This window comes from Rhamphochromis longiceps, linkage group LG12 (genome assembly GCF_057381845.1).
Source record: "Rhamphochromis longiceps isolate RC_006_pf linkage group LG12, R_longiceps_female_GT1.1, whole genome shotgun sequence".
Lineage (NCBI taxonomy): Eukaryota > Metazoa > Chordata > Actinopteri > Cichliformes > Cichlidae > Rhamphochromis > Rhamphochromis longiceps.
The window spans coordinates 25,402,781-25,422,262 of NC_140568.1; the positions used below are offsets into that span (position 1 = coordinate 25,402,781).

General features: G+C 45.0%; 1 protein-coding gene across 1 annotated transcript in view; it reads left to right on the forward strand.

Moving 5' to 3' along the window:
- Nucleotides 1–19,482, forward strand: part of LOC146657323 (single-stranded DNA-binding protein 2) — a 61,931-nt gene that overhangs the window by 37,584 nt on the left and 4,865 nt on the right. Inside the window, exons 5-7 of the mRNA XM_085425322.1 lie at nt 17,443–17,532; nt 18,915–18,974; nt 19,081–19,147. Of these exons, the coding sequence (XP_085281448.1) occupies nt 17,443–17,532; nt 18,915–18,974; nt 19,081–19,147 (217 nt within the window). The remainder of the gene's footprint in view (nt 1–17,442; nt 17,533–18,914; nt 18,975–19,080; nt 19,148–19,482) is intronic.

Sequence of the window (19,482 nt, forward strand, 5' to 3'; positions counted from 1 at the left end):
AGTGGTATGAATGCAAACCTGAATTTTGACCAGAACCTGAGCTTGTTTGTGTGCGTTTGAACAGATGGGAAGAAAAAAAAACAGACTGGACAGAGACAACCTAGAAACAGAGACTCCGTTGGCTCAAGTATTGTGGGTAACAAGCTGATTCCAACCAGCAGAGAGCCAATGGGGGTTGGGGAGACCCCCGGTCTGTTTCCAGGGAAACAGAGCTCTATCTCCTCCTCCACCCCACAAAACCTCTCACTCCCTCTCTCTTTGTCTCTGTCCATGTCTCTCTCTCTCTCTCTCTCTCTCTCTTACACGCTCCCATGTTCTTTCTTGGCGGTGTTGAGGAGGAGGGAGATGATGAGGTGACTCACTGTAACATCATTGCCATGGCAATGAAGAGCGAACCAAGAGGAGAGAAAGAGAATGGGAATTTCCATAGGTGGAGGAGAGATGGAAATGGCTGTCACGATCTCTGTTTTAAAAATCAAAATGGAAATTTCAGTGTGGCGCCACTTATACTGAAATATTTCTTTACCAAAAACCCACATTTCTACCTTTCCCTGCCTACTACTTCATCTTCTTCTTCATTCCTTCTTTGCCTCAGTTTTCCTTTTAGAGACTCCTCTCCATGTGTGTTGCTTCCTCTTTTGCTGGCCCGTTGTGCCCCCCCCCCTCCCCATATGCTCTCTAAGGAGTATGTTTTCCACTGGTGTATTACGCTGAGTCATGTCGCACGCGTGTTTAGACACGCCGAGGTGAAGTGTTATGTGATGTTGACATATGCACGCCTCGCTTCGAGGCAGGGGCAAAGATGAAGCCACGGCACTGAGCGGAGGGGAGAGGTTAACTGAGGGCAGTGAAACACTAGTAGGCGTAAGAATAAGGACAAGCTGTAACAGGGCCATGGGATACAAGAGATAAATTTTCCTTTCCTCTTGTAGACACCCATATCCTTATCTTGTGCTGTCTCCTGTGTCTGGCCTTCTATTACTTAAAGAACTGCAAGATGAGACAACTCCTCATTAGTTGTTCCTGTGGCAATAAGTCTGTGAATTAACATTTCTGCCAGTTTTCTTAATTACGTTTCTCAATCTCCGTAATTGCACTATGATGTGTTTTAAAATAATTGAAGTGATTCTATTAAAGATGACATAACATGACAGCTACAGGCCGGTGGCTCTGACATCCCACCTGATGAAGACCCTGGAGCGGTTGGTCCTGGCTCAGCTTCGGCGCCTAACAAGCTCATCACTGGACCCACTTCAGTTTGCCTACCAGCCTGGCATTGGCGCGGATGATGCCGTCATTCACCTCCTACATCGTTCCCTCGCTCACCTGGAGACCGCTGGAAGCACTGTGAGAATCATGTTCTTTGATTTCTCCAGTGCCTTCAACACTATTCTTCCCTCGGTTCTGAAGGACAAGCTGGAGAACTCTGGAGTGGACCATCACCTCACTACCTGGATTTTGGACTACCTCACCGACCGACCACAGTATGTGAGGACTCAGGGCTGTGTGTCGGACAGGGTCGTCTGCAGTACGGGGGCCCCACAGGGAACGGTTCTGGCTCCGTTCCTCTTCACCATCTACACTGCAGACTTCTCCCACAATTCCACCCAGTGCTTCCTGCAGAAGTTCTCTGATGACTCTGCAATAGTCGGCCTCATCACTGATGGGGACGACAAGGAGTACAGAGGACTGACTCAAGACTTTGTGGACTGGTGCCAGCTGAACTACCTCCAGATCAACGCCAGTAAAACCAAGGAGCTGGTGGTAGACTTCCGCAGGCACAAGCATTCTCCACTGCAACCACTGAACATCCAGGGTATGGACATTGAGGCTGTGGACAGCTACAGGTACCTTGGTGTTCATCTGAACAACAGACTGGACTGGACTCATAACTCAGACGCCCTCTACAGGAAAGGGCAGAGCAGGCTGTACCTGCTGCGGAGACTCAGGTCGTTTGGGGTGGAGGGCCCACTCCTGAAGACCTTCTATGACTCTGTGGTGGCCTCAGCCATCTTCTATGGTGTGGTCTGCTGGGGCGGCAGCATCTCTGCTGGGGACAGGAAGAGACTGAACAGGGTGATCCGAAGGGCCAGCTCTGTTCTAGGATGCCCTCTGGACCCAGTGGAGGTGGTGAGTGACAGGAGAATGGCGGCTAAGCTGTCATCCCTGTTGGACAACGTCTCCCACCCCATGCAGCAGACTGTGACAGCACTGAGCAGCTCCTTCAGTGGGAGACTGCGGCACCCACGGTGTGGGACGGAGAGATTTCGCAGGTCTTTCCTCCCCACTGCTGTCAGACTCCACAACAAAGACTTTAACTGAACAAACACACACACCCACACATGTGCAATAACACTAAGTGCAATAATCTTTTCTGGCATCGTTGTATTTTTACTCAGTTGTATATAGCATTCGTATTCTATTTTTATCTTATTGTATATTTTTATTCTATTTTATTCTACTGTATATAGTATATTATTTTATTCTATTCTGTACAGCTGTGTACTGTATTTATTCTTATTGTATTCTAATTTTTGCGTCATAACTTTTGCACTGTCCACTTCCTGCTGTGACAAAACAAATTTCCCACGTGTGGGACTAATAAAGGTTATCTTATCTTATCTTATCTTATCTTATCTTATAATAATCAAAGTCTTTGCAATGATCTTCTAAATACATTAGAAAAGACCACACTATAGCCTCATCTCTATCTAAGCTGCAGGATTTAAATCTTCTGTCTTTTTTTTATTTTTTTGCCCACCCTCCCCTCTGTGTTCAGTCCATCTCCCTTATCTTCCCCAGTGCCGTTGAACCAAGGAAAGATAGTGGTGGACGAAGAGTAACACCCCAGCGCCAAAGTGACTATCATTTTCAGCTCTGTATGTGTATCTGACAGTGTATCAGCCTGCAGCTCCACCTCGCATATTATACAGCTCCTTGCAAGACTCGGAGATGTTTACAAGGGTCGATAATGACATCAGTGATAAAGGAAACACAACCAGTATGCCCTCCCCCCCTCCCCCCTCCATCATAGTCACCCCCTGTGCAGCTGATATCACCCTACCTGTAATCGCCCAGTGAGACCAAGCAGATTAGCGCAGTGGTGCCATTTTACCAGGTAATCACCTGTAATGTTACACTAGAGAGTGTCTGGGTGCTGGTGGGGATTGTGTTATACTGATAATGTGCTGCTAAAGTCGATAAACATGGCAAAGATTTTGAAAGATTGTGATAGTGAAAGACTGTTGTGCTAGAATAAAACTGAGAAAATGCTAAACTCAACTGCGAGAAATTAGCCTTTCATAATAAGTTCTTTAGTCTTTACACATAAAGCTCATTTCCCCACTTTATATCCACTTTATATTTTCCACCTGCTGTCCACCCCACAGTCATGCATATATGTGACATTTCCAACTTTTATTTTTTGTTTATTTGTCAGGTCTGCATTTCTGATTATTATCGTCTAGGTTTTACTTTGGTTTTGCTATAACCTTAATAAGCATCCACACAAAAAACAACCACAGACAAAAGAAAGTCAGTGACATTTAGTGGCTTCCAAGCAAGGACAGGCAAACTAGCAAACATGAAACTCTATATTTGGTATTACCACCTTTATTTTTCAGTCAAGGCTGAACTCTCTTAGCCAGCTTTCTTCTGTAAGTAGTCTTCAGAAATAGTTCTCTAGGCTTCTTGGATGCTGGATGACTTTTGTTCTGGTCTCTATCAAGATGATCCCACATTGCATCAACGATGTTGAGGTTCGAGCTCTGGGGAGGCCGATCCATGACGGATTCTGTAACTAATTACGTGTTTTTGTGACCGACTGCTAGTAAGTTCCTAAAGTTACAATTTTAAATGTATTTCTCTAATGTGTAGACACAACGCTCGATTCCTTGAGTTGGGTGCATTTTATAATGCTTGAATGATTCATTTATCAGGGATTAGCCTTGATCATATTTTCCATGTCCGCAAGTCCTCTAAGGTCCACTCAGGTCCGAGGTACAATGTTGACACCAGACGGTGAACATGAGAGTTCATGCAGGTGTTCACGTGTCCCTGTTTTTTCATATACAGAGAATTTACTTTACCAATTGCATGTACCAACTATGCATGTGCCCTGGGCAGATATCAAGCAGACTTTAAAGATGTATAACAGAAATAACTATTCAGCCATATAATTAAGGCTTTGAGGGCCTTAACAAACAAAAACACACTCTCTTAAAACGGAAAATGGTCAGGTACAAAGACTGATACTTTGTGAAAAAGCAGCCAATGTTTATAGAAAAACCCGAAGACTGTCAGGAAGGCTGGAGAACTATTGCTCATGAACACTTAAAAAAGACCAAAGTCTGACTCCTTGGACACAAAATAGAAAGAAATGAGGTGCGGCTCAGGCCTTTTGCTTAAAAAAAAAAAAAGGTTACCTAGGCAACCAAAGTCTGGAATGATTGGAATGCCGATTAGTGAACAAACATCGGTGGCAAAACAATGTGCAACACACAAATCACTTCCTGTGTGGATGTCCTCTTTAGTTTAATCTTTGTAGTGCCACTTAATATCCAGACCTTTAACACTGAACATTAAAGCCTTGCTTTTGGGTCATTATTGCTTGAAGTTTGCCAGATGTCAACTTTACTCATCTGTATATACCACTGGTAACTATGTTTTCCTGAATCTTTTCTTTGCTCATCTTTTACTAAAGGACAGTTGACCAGATGCTGCAGTTTTAAATCTTTGCCTGGTGATATTAGTCGACAGTTGCGTTGCTGTATCTGAAACTGACTTCTCAACTTCTATTTTGTATTTTTCTGTTTTTCTTGTTTTTTGTTTTCTTGTTTGCATCCCATTACAAGAACGAGCAAGCTTACCGTTCTTAAAATGTGAAATTATATCATTTTGCTTGTTCTCAGTTAATTAAAAAAAGTAGACCTAGTATTCCACAGTATTTTCTCTCATTATTCTACATTTGTACTGAGAGTATCGGCAAATCAAGCACCGTGCGTGATCATTAGAGCTTTTGCTAAAAAGCTAACATGAAAATTATTAGGTAGTATAACCATTCAACGTCAGGACTGATGCTGATTTTACTGTGAAAAAGCACAGGTCACTACAGGGGTGGCTGAGGTGGTAGAGTGTGTCATCTACCATTTGTAATGTTGGTTGTTCAGTGCGTCACAGAGTCTGCGTGGCGAAGTGTCCTTGCCCCCGGTGCATCCATCGGGCTGTGAGTGTGTGATTGTTAGAAAGCACCAAAGCTATAGAATAACATTTTGTTTGAATGCATGAATGTAGCTTGTAGTAAACTGTTCATGAGGTATGTATAGAAATATGGAAACCACCCTTTTTGTTTTGATTGTTTTCATTTAGCTATTTCATTGAGATTCTTTGTAAACCCCACATAGCTTGAGGCTAATTGCAGATTCGATTTGATTCGATTAGATTTATTGTCATTGAAAAAGAATATAACTCAAACAACATCAAACCAGAAGTGCAAATAGTATTTGTACATATGTAAATATATACACATACATATAAACAAATCAATTACAGTACCAGATTACATACAGCAATACAATGCAGTGCATATACTGGATTTTTCCATTTAGGGTGTTTTCACACCTGTGGTGTTGAACTCTGGTTCGTTTTCCCCCGTGGTGCGTTTCATTTGTCAAGGTGTGGACTCAGTAATTGCAGAGCAAAACAATCACACCAAAACCCTGGAGAGGAGGTGGTCTTGGTGTAGTTCCACATGAACTCCAGTCCAGTTCGTTTATGGTGTTAACGTGATCCAACCTCGATCCAAACCAACCACCAGGCAGTACTGTAGATGTGCAAAGGTCTGGGCAGACGAACAAATAGCTGTGAAACGAACATAAATTCTCTGTCCTCCTATAGTCCAGAGCACAACACCTTATTTCTGTGTTGACTTTTGATGCTCCCGCCCCAGACACATCTGGCCAATAAGCGAACTGAATATTTTCACGCAGTTTGTAGTGATGGATTTTGATTCACTTGGAGTTCACTTGAATTTTTCTCCGTGGGAAAATAAACCAAACCATGGGAAAAAGCTACAAGTTTACAAACTCGTGAGCTCATTCAAACCACACTAAACAAACTAGAGGTGTGAACATTTCCTTACAAATCTGATATTTGCTCTCATTTAGGCCATCGTGCTATCATCACTTTTCATACTAGCACTGACTAGAAGCCATATTAGACAACTTTCACTCTGGGCTTGCAAGTCACTATTCTTGAGCCTCATCTTGGACTTTCCCTCGTAAGAGCTCAAAGATGACATAACCTTGGTGTTTCAACTGAATTTGGTTCAGACACTTGCAAGTAGCTCTGGTACAGTGTGGGCAAACAGGAAAGGTCTGCTCCAAGCTTTGAATAGCAGAGGGTGATTTTTAAGTCTTGAAACTGAAAAGTGAGTTTGGGCTGGGATTCCACAGTGGGGTGTGTTGATCTGTCTTGCTATGGGAGATGTGAATAATAGATGATTAAAAGGAGAGCACACCCATTCTCATCTCTGCGCTTCGTTTTGCCTCTCTCATATGACATTTACAGATACAGATACTCCAAAGTTTTATTCTGTGGATACACATATTCACACTGTGATATTGTGTATATATGAATGTGTGTTTTTCTTGTTTGTGTGTGTGTGTGTGTGTGTGTGTGTGTGTGTGTGTGTGTGTGTGTGTGTGTGTGTGTGTGTAAAGAGGGAATCATGCAGAATGGAAGCATCTCTTCTTTCCACACCCTCCCTCCTTGTTCAGGAAGTGGACTAATGGCATTTGATAGGATGGAGTGAGTAGAAACGAGGGGGAGGGAGGGGGAACACATTTCCTTCCTGTGTAGCGTGTCATTCGTAGATCCTGATGTGGCCTTGAGACTCAGTGTTAACTGTTATGCACAGCCCGCTGCAGCCTTTCACCTAAAGGCTCTCCAAGACAGCCACTGTGCTCAGTGAAGAATTCGTGAACCTGCCCCTCGAGCTTTTACTTGAACATTTTCTCGCAGTCTCAGAGATTTTTCCTTCTGCCATTTTTCCCCAGCTGCTACTGTAATTCATAAATGAAAATATGTCAACCTCTGTCACTGGCCATCGTTCACAGGTTAACTGAAGCAAATAATTTCACTTATTAGTTCAAGTTATCTGCTCTTCTTTGTGTTATGAAATGGTTAATTCTGTGTCTGTAGGGAGGTGGACTCTCGCTAGGTGGGAAGTAGTATTAGTTAGTGGTAGTGAGAATTTATAGGATAACTTAGTAGTGGTCTGCTCTGAGTATTTCATAATAAATCCTGTTGTTCCATTAAACAACCAAAGCCAACAGTGCTTTCACCTTATCGCATCTGAGGCACTTTACCCAGGTCTATAATATTATACAGATATAAATACTGTTATTTAAAACTGCATACACATTCAATATTGCTGTGTTAGTCTGAAGAGGGTGCACCTGTGTGTGACTTAAATGTCAGATTAATAATAATTTTATTGTTTCTAAGGTCAGAAGTTGAGTATTTACTCTCTTAAGCAGACAAATGTGATACAATCAAAATGCAATGTTGAAAACAGGCTAAAAGAAGGAATCAACAAATTTAAACACACCTGTGATTTCGGATTAGGCATAACTGCATGAATGTGGTTTTAATATGACCTGTGAACAGGAAACTTTGTGAATTTTGGAGTCTGTCTGTTTTAAGGTGTCTGAAAATAAAAGAAAGGCTGACTGTGAGGCTTTTCAAACTTGGAAAGTGATCCAGGAAATTCTAAGACCAGCTACAAATCAGTGGAAGTGCATTTGCAGCATTAATCAGGAGGTATAGAACGAGCCACAGCGGAACTAATCAGAGCCAGAGGAGTATGTTAAAAACGTTACCTCACCTTAGTCCAACAGAGCAAATCTGGGGTATCTTAACCCTGTAACACCTGGTGTGTCATATTTGATACATGAGTTTTTGTGACCTCCATTTCATCAGCGCTATGGTGACCATACTTTGATTTCCAAAAAAAGAGGACACTGTCATGAAGAACTTTAATAATACTGTGTGTTTAAAGAAAACTTTAACATATTTAAACGATGCCTTCTCTGAAGTGAAATAAAAAATGTCATATAGGCTTTTACAAGTCAACAAGTGCAAAAGAAGGTCGGTCACCCTAATCGGTGTACCCCCCCCCCCCCCCCCCCCCCCCCGCAAGGAAAATACAGTTGTAAGCAATAAACTGCAGAAAAATACTGGATGTAGCAGATATGCAGCCTTTATAGGGTTAAAGAGGAAGACAGGCAACATAACCCATCTGTCCAGGAGCAGGTTGTAGAATTGAAGCTTGGCACAAAATCTCTGTAGAAATTTGAATATCTGACGGAAGATTCTATCATCAAATATAAAGGTGAACAAACCAAATAATAAAGGCTTGAAAAAAGGAGTGACTTCCTGCTGCTGGGCCTGAATACTGGACTACTGGAGTATTGCAGTTACTGTAAAGTAATCCATCCATCCATCCATCTTCATCCGCTTTGTCCGGGGCCGGGTCGCGGGGGCAGCAGCCTAAGCAAAGAGGCCCAGACCTCCCTCTCCCCAGCCACCTCCTCCAGCTTGTCCGGGGGAATACCAAGGCGTTCCCAGGCCAGCCGAGAGATATAATCTCTCCAGCGTGTCCTGGGTCTGCCCCGGGGCCTCCTCCCGGTGGGACATGCCTGGAACACCTCACCCAGGAGGCGCCCAGGGGGCATCCTTGTCAGATGCCCGAACCACCTCAGCTGGCTCCTTTCGATGTGGAGCAGCAGCTGCTCGACTCTGAGCCCCTCCCGGATGGCCGAACTTCTCACCCTATCTCTAAGGGAGAGGCCAGCCACCCTTCGGAGGAAGCTCATTTCTGCCGCTTGTATCCGCGATCTCGTTCTTTCGGTCACTACCCACAGCTCGTGGCCATAGGTGAGGGTAGGGACGTAGATCGACCGGTAAATTGAGAGCTTCGCTTTTACACTCAGCTCCCTCTTCACCACGACGGACCGGTGCAGCGTCCGCATTACTGCAGCTGCAGCCCCAATCCGTCTGTCGATCTCCGGCTCCCTTCTCCCATCACTCGCGAACAAGACCCCGAGATACTTGAACTCCTCCACTTGGGGCAGGAACTCATCCCCGACCCGGAGTGGGCACTCCACCCTTTTCCGGCTGAGAACCATGGCCTCAGATTTGGAGGTGCTGATCCTCATTCCCGCTGCTTCACACTCGGCTGCGAACCGTTCCAGTGCGAGCTGGAGGCCTTCACCCGATGAAGCCAACAGAACCACATCATCTGCAAAAATCAGAGATGAGATTCTGAGGCCACCAAAGCGAAAGCCCTCCGCCACTTGGCTGCGCCTAGAAATCCTGTCCATAAAAATTATGAACAGAACCGGAGACAAAGGGCAGCCCTGGCGAAGCCCATCACCCACCGGGAACGAGTCCGACTTATTGCCGGCAATGCGAACCAAGCTCTTGCTACGGTTGTATAGGGATCGAATGGCCCGTAGCAATGGGCCAGACACCCCATATTCCCGCAACACCTCCCACAGGACACCCCGAGGGACACGGTCGAATGCCTTCTCCAAGTCCACAAAACACATGTAGACTGGTTGGGCAAACTCCCATGCACCCTCAAGTATCCTGGAGAGGATAAAGAGCTGGTCCAGTGTTCCGCGACCAGGACGAAAACCGCATTGTTCCTCCTGTATCCGAGGTTCGACTAACGGACGAACTCTCCTTTCCAGCACCCTGGCATAGACTTTCCCAGGGAGGCTGAGGAGTGTGATCCCCCTGTAGTTGGAACACACCCTCCGGTCCCCTTTCTTAAAGATGGGGACCACCACCCCAGTCTGCCAGTCCACAGGTACTGCCCCTGATCTCCACGCAACATTGCAGAGGCGTGTCAACCAGGACAGCCCTACAACGTCCAGAGCCTTCAGGAACTCGGGGCGGACCTCATCAACATCAGGGGCTCTGCCACCAAGGAGTTGTTTAACTGCCTCAGTGACCTGGGCCCCAGAAATTGGCGGGTCATTCCCCTCATCCCCAGACTCTGCTTCCTCCTCGGAAGACGTGTCAGTGGGATTAAGGAGGTCCTCGAAGTATTCCTTCCACCGCCTGACAATTTTCTCAGTCGACGTCAGCAGCGCTCCGCCAGCACTATACACAGTGCAGGTAGAGCACCGCTTTCCCCTCCTGAGACGTCTGACGGTTTGCCAGAATCTCTTCGAGGCAGTCCGAAAGTCTTTTTCCATGGCCTCTCCGAACTCCTCCCACACCCGAGTTTTTGCTTCAGCCACTGCCCGAGCCGCATTCCGCTTGGCCTGTCGATACCTGTCGGCTGCCTCCGGAGTCCCACAGGCTAACCAAGCCCGATAGGACTCCTCCTTCAGCCTGGTGGCTCCCTTCACCTCTGGTGTCCACCATTTGGTTCGGGGATTACCACCACGGCAGGCACCCACCACCTTGCGGCCGCAGCTCAATGCAGCAGCTTCGGCAATGGAGACGCTGAACATGGTCCATTCGGACTCAATGTCCCCAGTCTCCCTCGGAATGCTGTTGAAGCTCTGCCGGAGGTGTGCGTTGAAGATCTCGCGGACTGGGGCCTCTGCTAGACGTTCCCAGCACACCCTCACTACGCGTTTAGGTGCACCAGGTCTGTCCAGCGTCCTCCCCCGCCACCTGATCCAACTCACCACCAGGTGGTGATCAGTTGACAGCTCAGCCCCTCTCTTTACCCGAGTGTCCAGAACATATGGTCGCAGGTCTGCTGATACGATTACAAAATCGATCATCGACCTACGGCCTAGAGCATCCTGGTGCCACGTGCACTTATGGACACTCTTATGTTCGAACAGGGTGTTCGTTATGGCCAAACTGTGGTTAGCACAGAAGTCCAATAACAGAGCACCGCTCGGGTTCAGATCAGGGAGGCCGTTCCTCCCAATCACGCCCCTCCAGGTCTCGCTGTTGTTACCCACGTGAGCATTGAAGTCTCCCAGCAGGACAACAGAGTCTCCAGGTGGAGCACCCTCCAGCACCCCCCCAGGGACTCTAAGAAGGCTGGGTACTCTGAACTGCCACTCGGCGCATAAGCGCAGATGACAGTCAGGACCCGTTCCCCGACCCTAAGGCGCAGGGAACAAACCCTCTCGTCCACCGGGAAAAACCCCAACGTACCGGCAGCAAGCCGAGGGGATATTAGGATACCCACCCCAGCCCGCCGCCTCTCACCAGGGGCAACTCCAGACTGAGACAGAGTCCAGCCCCTCTCCAGGAGACTGGTTCCAGAGCCCAAGCCATGTGTAGAGGTGAGCCCGACTATATCTAGCCGGTACCTCTCAACCTCACGCACTAACTCAGGCTCCTTCCCCACCAGAGAGGTGACATTCCATGTCCCTATTGCCAGTCTTGGCAGCCGGGGGTCAGTCCGCCAGGGCCTCCGCTCCTGGCCGCCACCCGGCACACAATGCACCCGACCCCTATGGCGCCTCCTGCGGGTGGTGGGCCTGCGGGAGGATGGGCCCATGTCTCCTCTTCGGGCTGTGCCCGGCCGGACCCCATGGACTAAGGCCCGGCCACCAGACGCTCGCCCTCGGGCACCCTCCCCAGGCCTGGCTCCAGGGCTGGGCCCCGGTAACCCTATCCCGGGCAGGGTAAACTGTTCCCTCGGTGTCCTTTTCATAAGGGTCTTATGAATCGCTCTTTGTCTGGTCCCTCACCCAGGGCCAATTTGCCATGGGAGACCCTACCAGGGGGCAAAAGCCCCCAGACAACATAGCCCCTGGGATCCCTGGGACACACAAACCCCTCCACCACGATAAGGTAGTAATATCATTTTCAATTATTTGATACTTAAGTGACAGTAAACACAGATGAACTCACCTATGCTGCATGTTGTAAACAGATTGTCAGGTCAGTTTTACTACAGCAGGACATTTTATGTGGGATACATATTTATTAAACTTCTTGTAATGGGGTGGTAAATTAATACATAAATAAATAAATAAAAATCAGACAGAGCTGATGTGTGAGGCTGCGTGAGACAGAGAGGTGGAGGGACCGCTTCAGGTTTACACAGCGATAGAGACAGAGAGGGAAGGTAGACACAGACAGCCTTTTGAGATTCCACTCACGCATCTCTGAGTGTCTCTCAGTCTCTGCAGTATTGAATGAAAATGACTCCTCACCTTCACATGCACACACACTCACACACACCCCCAAGCTAAGTATACATGCATCACACACAAACACACACACGCATTAATCTGTAAACATGGAGGGATGAAAGAGTTTGCAAGTTATCTTGTTAAGTATTTGTGAGCCCTTTAGTGTGATGGGATTAGTGTACTGTGAATGTAGTATGGAGGAAGTCTGATTAAGTTGTAAAGTGTTGAGCTGCAGCGTAATTGCCCTACATATGAATGACTACGGAGTTCTTTCGATGCATTTTTGTGCTTTTTATAGAAAGGTTTAGCAAATTACATGTTTGGGTCGTTTTCAGGCATAAAGCAGGAGATGCTTCGGGAGAGAAAGCGCCATTTCTGATGGAGAAATTATACATATTTCCATAATATGGGAAGCTTTTTGATAACAGAGTGGACTTGGTAGATCTAATACATCTAATACTTCAGTGAGTAAACCTCGAATTCGGGTGATTTTTTTTTTTCCCCCTTGTTTGTTGTGACATATGATACATTTACTGCCTTTTTTTCTTTCACACAGGAAAGACGCTGTTATATTTACCAGTCTTCACAGTTTGAAATAGAAGCTGACCTTATTTTAGCCTCTTTTTTGGACCTTTTTTTTAAACTTCATAAATGGCAATTGTAGTTTGTGTTATTGTATGCCTTGTTGTGTATGTCTGGTATACTGTAATTCCCCTCCTGGAGGGTGGTGTTTTGAATAATTTATGAAACAAATGAGTTTGCCAGGAGATGCAGGTGTTCATCTGAGGACATTCGGGGGCTGTTCCACTGCCTCGGGTTTCATCACAAACACTTCGTTTAGCGTGCAAATAACCGCAATGTGGGGAGAACACAACAAACACAGCGCTTCATTAAATGAAAAGCTGTAATGTAATGGGGTTCCCGAATGGGCAGACGGAAGAGTTGAATGTCTTGTTACGCTTCAATCAGGTCTTTCTGGATCGCTCTAGAAAATGATGGAGTATCGGAAAAGATACGAGTGTAAGAACGAAGATAGTTTTAAGAAAAGAAGTGAGGGAAATTGCTTAAAGTGGACTGAACCTTACTCTTCTTGAAGATAAGTTCATTTGTTATACACTTTAATCAGCTCATCCGGCCGAAGGATCGACTATCTTATGGCGTGGCGAGGCATCCATCTGCTAGCCTACTCCTCCTAGTGTAGTGAGTCTTCACGCAAACTGCGCTCAAGGTCAAGGTAACATTTGTCGTTTCACAGACAATAACCTGTAAACTGTGATGGATAGTGAGCCGAATGAGCTCACTGACATTCTGGTTATCTGTATATCTACAGATGGGTGTGACAAATTAAAGGAAAACTCAAACGCTGAGCGTTTTAGTCATTGTGGTATCATGGTTCAGGTCGATGTTACATACATGCATGCAATACCTTTTCCCCGCCATTGTGCATTCATTAAAACAATGCTCTCTAACACATGATCAATACAGCAAAAAAGGCAAAGACTTTTGGAGTAACAGAATAGCTCAGGTCAGATTGTTGTGACCCAGCACTGTAAAAAGACCCCTTAAAATTTAAAAATTTACTCTCATTTTTTTTATTTTTGTACATTTACTGTATTTAAGTTCAGTATTTATACTGAAGAAAAAGGTAGAGTCCAACACATTTGGCTTATGTTTTGCTGTCTTATAGGCAGGTACAGGTGTTGTCTAATACTAGTTTTTGTTGTTTATTAAAAAATATATATATTATACAGAAAAATAATAATCAAGCAGTTTTGTCATTACACAGTGTTTCTGTTTCACGCCATTGTTCATGGAGCATGTTTCAGCTGTACAGGTGTCACAGCTGAACAAACGGTGGTGCGCGGTCAAGCAGTGTTTTCCCTTCATGTTTTTAACTGGAAATGTAGCAAACAATGAAACTATAAAATGCTGCATGGACATTGGCAGCAAAAGCAATGATTTACCCGCCAAGAAAAATTGTTGTCGTTCCCCCAAATCCAGTTTCAGACAGGTTAATTTTCATTTAAGGGCTGAGAATTTTTGAGCGTTATAATTGGCCTTACAGCTTGTTTGCAAATTGAATGGGCAATGAAGTCCATCAAATGAAGTGCAGTGGAAATTAGCGTCAGTGTTCGGTTGCATTTAAGTTCAGTGAGAAGTGTATGCAGAAGCGTTACACTGCACCACTGCTGGCAGCTACATTCACACAATAGTGTACACTACTGTACGGTGTTAATGTGTACAGGCATTACCTCATTATCTCAGTGTTCCTCTCACTTGGCCTTGTCAGAAAAGTGTAAACACTGATGTGTGAGAGGTGTTAATGATGGATTCATTAACTGTGTAACAATCTGTGGATCTTTTGTGGTTGCTAAGGTTAAGTGCTGGAATATGTTGAGCTCGCTTGTGAATCGGTATTTAAACAGAACTGACAACGAGGAGTTTGCTGTGTGGATCACAGCATCGCTGTGGCTAACACGAGGTAATGGCACCACATTACTATTATACAGCGACACCAGGTGTTATGATTCTGCAGATCTTTAAGCTTTGCCGTCAGTTTAACTGAACAGATTTTATAGATTCTGTTTTCAGAGGAGGGAAGGACACACGTGATTCAGCCTCCAGTTTTGTATTTAGTAACTGGAAATAATGATCAGGTGAGTGGCGTGTCCACTGAAGACTGTCCCGTTTCTTTGCTCGAGAAACTCTTGGTTTGCTTTTGGATTTGGTTTGTGTGGGTCATTATCTGTCCATTGTGAAGCACTGTCTGATCGGTTTTGCAGCATTTGGCTGAATCTGAGCAGCGAGTACAGGCCTGCACACTTCACAGGTTATCCTGCTGCTACTGTTATAGCAGTCCCACTGGCAGCCATATATCCTAATGCCATAACATCAGCTCTACCGTTAGCTGTTTCTTTCCGGCTCTTTTAGATGTTTCCTGGCAAAGTCCAGTCTGACCTCCTTGTTCTTGAGTGTAACCAACAGTTCTACTTTCTCAAATCTAGGAACTAAAAGTAAACCAGCAGTCTTATAGCTAAGATCGGGGCCTGATTATTCAAGATTTAGTATGTGAGGAGAAGGATTTTTAATTCAGTTCTGAATTTAACAGCGAGCCAGTGAAGAGAAATATGCTCTCCGTGCCTAGTTCCTGTCAGTACTCTGGCTGCAGCATTCTGGATCAGCGAATGGCTTTTTAGGGAGCTTGGGTATATGCCCACGTCCTTGAATGTGTTACTGTAGCAGAGGTTAAAATGGTTAAATGTTGTGAAGGGTTTTTATAACAGAGGAAAGAATTCTGCAATCATCCACTGCAGTTGTCCTCTGTGGTCTTGCAGGTCTTTTGGTGTTGCTGAGCTGAGCAGCGCATTCATTCTGTTTAAGAAGTTACCACACTGTTGGTTCGGCCACTCAAAGTTTTTGCTGTCTCTCTGGTTGGTTTATTTTGGGCGGTTTTCAACTCCTTCACCTAAAAATCTAAAAACTGCATTTTCAATATTTAGAATCAACTCAGCGTTTTTGTTTTTGTTCTCATTTGCTTCATTTGTCATTGTGAAAATGAGAGAATGGGCCATGAAGCTGCTTGCCACAACTGGCAAAGCAAATACGCCTGTTTCCAAATCCCAGTTTTACACTGTTTAACCCACGTGACTCTTCTAGAGATCAACGTATGGAGACAAACATGGGGGGAAAAAATCACTTCTTTTAAAGAGGCTTTGTTAAACCTGTGATTCATTCAGATTTTAATGTCATTTGACTCAACCTGATTTGTCGTAATCAAAAGGCACTTAACCGTCGGCAGCAGTACCAGAGCTTTTAGCGTTGCTGTAGTTTTCCATGTATGAGAGCTGGTCCTGCTTTTTGAGGCTTGTTGTTTTTGCTTTTATTTCTCCTCGTTGCCGTGTTTGGGTGTTTGGGGAAAATGCTGCTTTGTCAGCAGGTCAGGTAGATCCCCTCCTCCTCCCTCCTCCCGTTCTTCTTTTTCCGCCACAAACATTAAGTGCGCTCACACACTCACTGCCACATGCACACACACACTCATAATCTCTGCTTTGTCCTCTTTTCTCCTCTTTCCCTCCCTCTCTCGGTGCACGAAGGCAAACTCAGCAGACCTCCAGGCTGCCAGGGTGGAAAGGCATTCTGGGTAATCCAGGGTGCGAGGAGGGAGAGGGAATAAAAGGGGAGAAAAAATCCCAAAAAACAAAACACACTTGATGCAGTGCATGATTTTGTACACACAGAAACAGACACACACACCAAATCTAGCCTCCCGCTACTGAACCATGGAGCTGCAAATATCCATCTGTGTCCATCTGTACGTTCATCTGCTGAGACAAATACAGCCTATGTTTACAGCAGAATATAGAATCTAAAAACTGCACGGCATCCTGTTCGACATTGCTCAACATTAACGATCGAGAGATATGAGAGCGAAGGAACAGAGAGGGTGGCGGGGTGGAGCAGAGGAGGATACAGGGGTGTCGTCAGTCTGCTTTTATCTCAGCTCTGATTAAACCTTGTTCCTGTCTGACCTAAAAAGTCAGCTGGCGGAAACTTCAGAGACTGTTGGGTGAATTTCGCTGGATCTCTTTACACCCCTCCAGTGCCTTCAGAGGGGGAGAGAAAGTGAAAAGGAAGATCAGAAAAATAGAACAGAGAGTGGGCAGATACTGACACAGATGCAGCCACTCCAGCTTCATGAGCCCACTGTTCACACGTTATTGTGTACAATATATGGATGTACGTACACTCTCCCACACTGTGCGTTGTCTGCTCTGTATTCCTAAAGAGGATTAGGAAGAAGAGGCCGGTGCTGGGTGGTAACTTGGTTGTACAATGCGACAGGAAGCAGACAGAGGCAGTGCTGAAATGATCCAGCGCCACCCGTCTGGGACAAGCACAACAAAAACGCATTGAATAAAAATAAACCTGGGCCGGCATGGCAGGGCATCTGCAGAAACAGGAAATATCCCACTGAGGGAGAGAGATGGGGAAAGACCCTCGCAGTGCAGACTATGACTTTTATATAAGTGGTAGCAGGCTTATCTGGTATTTGGTGTTGGATGTGTTATCTTTGCAACATGGATAAGTAAATTCCTGCTTTGAGGAAGACAGAAATTATCCAAACTATTATATCTGTTTGCTTATTCTGCAGAAAAATGGAGAGTAGCTGATGAAACAGGTGAAAGAGGTGTTGAGTTTGTTGTTTCTGACAAGTCTGAGATCTGAGTTGAAGTCTCCCTTTTTCGCCATTTGTCTCTTTCAGAGTGCCGCAGCAGCACCGAGCCCAGTCCTCGGTAACCTTCCCCCAGGAGAGGGCATGCCAGTAGGGCCAGTCCCACCGGGATTCTTTCAGGTATGCATGCAACGCAGAGCTGAACGGCCATGTTTCTGTCACTCCAGAGGATGTAATATCAGCTCAAATTTAAGCTTCCCCATATTTGGCAGATTCAGTCTCACTTCATTTCAATTGCATTGTATTGAAACTGCTCCAAATCACAGCAACAAGCCATCTCCAGGCATTTTAAATTGAAAGAGCGCATTGCAAACATCCTAACTAGAAATCCAATGAATCCCCTAAGAGCAAGAACTCACTCTCAGATAACAACAACTGTATGTATATTCACGTACGTTACCTTTGAATATGTGTACAATCTCAAACACAACTAATCTGACAGGAGAGATAAATTTCTGGCACACAAAAACGCACACATGCAGCATTGCCCCAGATCATCTGTGAAGGCCTCTGCCAGTTGTACATCGATTAAACGTCATTATCAGTCAAATTCAGGCGCTCGGATTAGACGCAAAGATCAATAGTCTTCCCGGGCATTTCTTAGTTCCGCTTTCATAAACTCACATGTGAGTCCGAACGGCTTTTTCCGTCTGCTTCTGAAGATCAGTCGCTCTTTGAAGGCAAGGTCTTGTCAGGACCTTAGTTAAAGAAATATAATAATTACCTGATTGCCAGCTCTTCTGTCTGGTTTTTTGTGTATGAAATATAACGGAATATCTGCACTATCTTTTTTTTTTTGTGATAAATTGCACATTATTTCCAAAGTCAGTCACAAATGATGCTTCGTTTTATTCATTCAAATTCTGTTACGTCATTTGCTGATAATGATTAGTTGTTTACATTTTTTAATTAATAGTAAAAAAAATAGTAACGCCATCACTAAAGAAACCTAAAATGCTGTAGCTTCATCCAGTTGATTTAAGCACAACTAAGACAGCAATTTAAGTGAAGGCTCTGATTAAATTAAGAGGACCATTGCGCTCTAGTGGCAGATTTCTGCATTGCTCCTCCACCACTGCAGAGTGGCTCTTCTGTCCGGGGTGGCATCAGTTCAGCAGACATAGCAACAGCATTGCTACTGTCTGTGGTGAGGACAAGTGAAAGCCCACTCACAGCTGCAAAAGAGCTCCTCATACAGGCTGCCAAATTCCACAGAGTTAACACACGCACTGACATCATTATCATCCTTCTTTTTCCTGTCATTTTTTTTCTCCCCCTCATAAATTCACTCCAGTGAAAATGCGGTCAGCTTCCTCCGTTTGCTGTATGGTTAAAGGAAAATGAGCCCTGAATTCAAGTGAAAACATAAAAGCAGCTCTGGTTGGTTCCCTGCTTTGAAGAGCGTATGAAGTTCCCACTGTGCCACCCTCTAAATCTTTGTTACACATGTGGTCAGTCCATTTATTTGTCTGCATGTAATATTTTATTTGCCTAATTTTTAGCCATTTATGTCACCTCGATACCCCGGAGGACCAAGACCGCCCCTCAGATTACCGAATCAGGTAAGAGCCAGACTGACCCCTGCAGGCAGCAGACGTAACTGAATTGTATAAATGAGCAACATCACAGTGATTATAACATTGGAGATGGATCCTCTTCTTTCTGTAGGGTCTTGGAGGAGTTCCAGGGAGCCAGCCTATGTTACCAAGTGGAATGGATCCCACAAGACAGCAAGGTGCATGCCCACACTGAAACACACACATATAGTCAATAATTACTTTATTTAACAATAATGCAGGCAGGCAGGATTTTGTCTTTTGAAATAATATTTACTGTGCGATCATAGCCTGATTGAGGTTTTGCCCTTAAAACATGCACCCTTATGTATTAACACGACTAAAAGAGGACTCTCCACCTATAGATCATGGATTCCTGAGCCAAATTTTACCGTAGTAGCTGTCAAGATATTTCATTACAAAATAAATAAACCCCATTATGACACTATAATTGGGAGAAGGGAATCACCAAAGTCAGAATGGGTTCCCGAGGGGATTGTGAAACAAAGGTTTT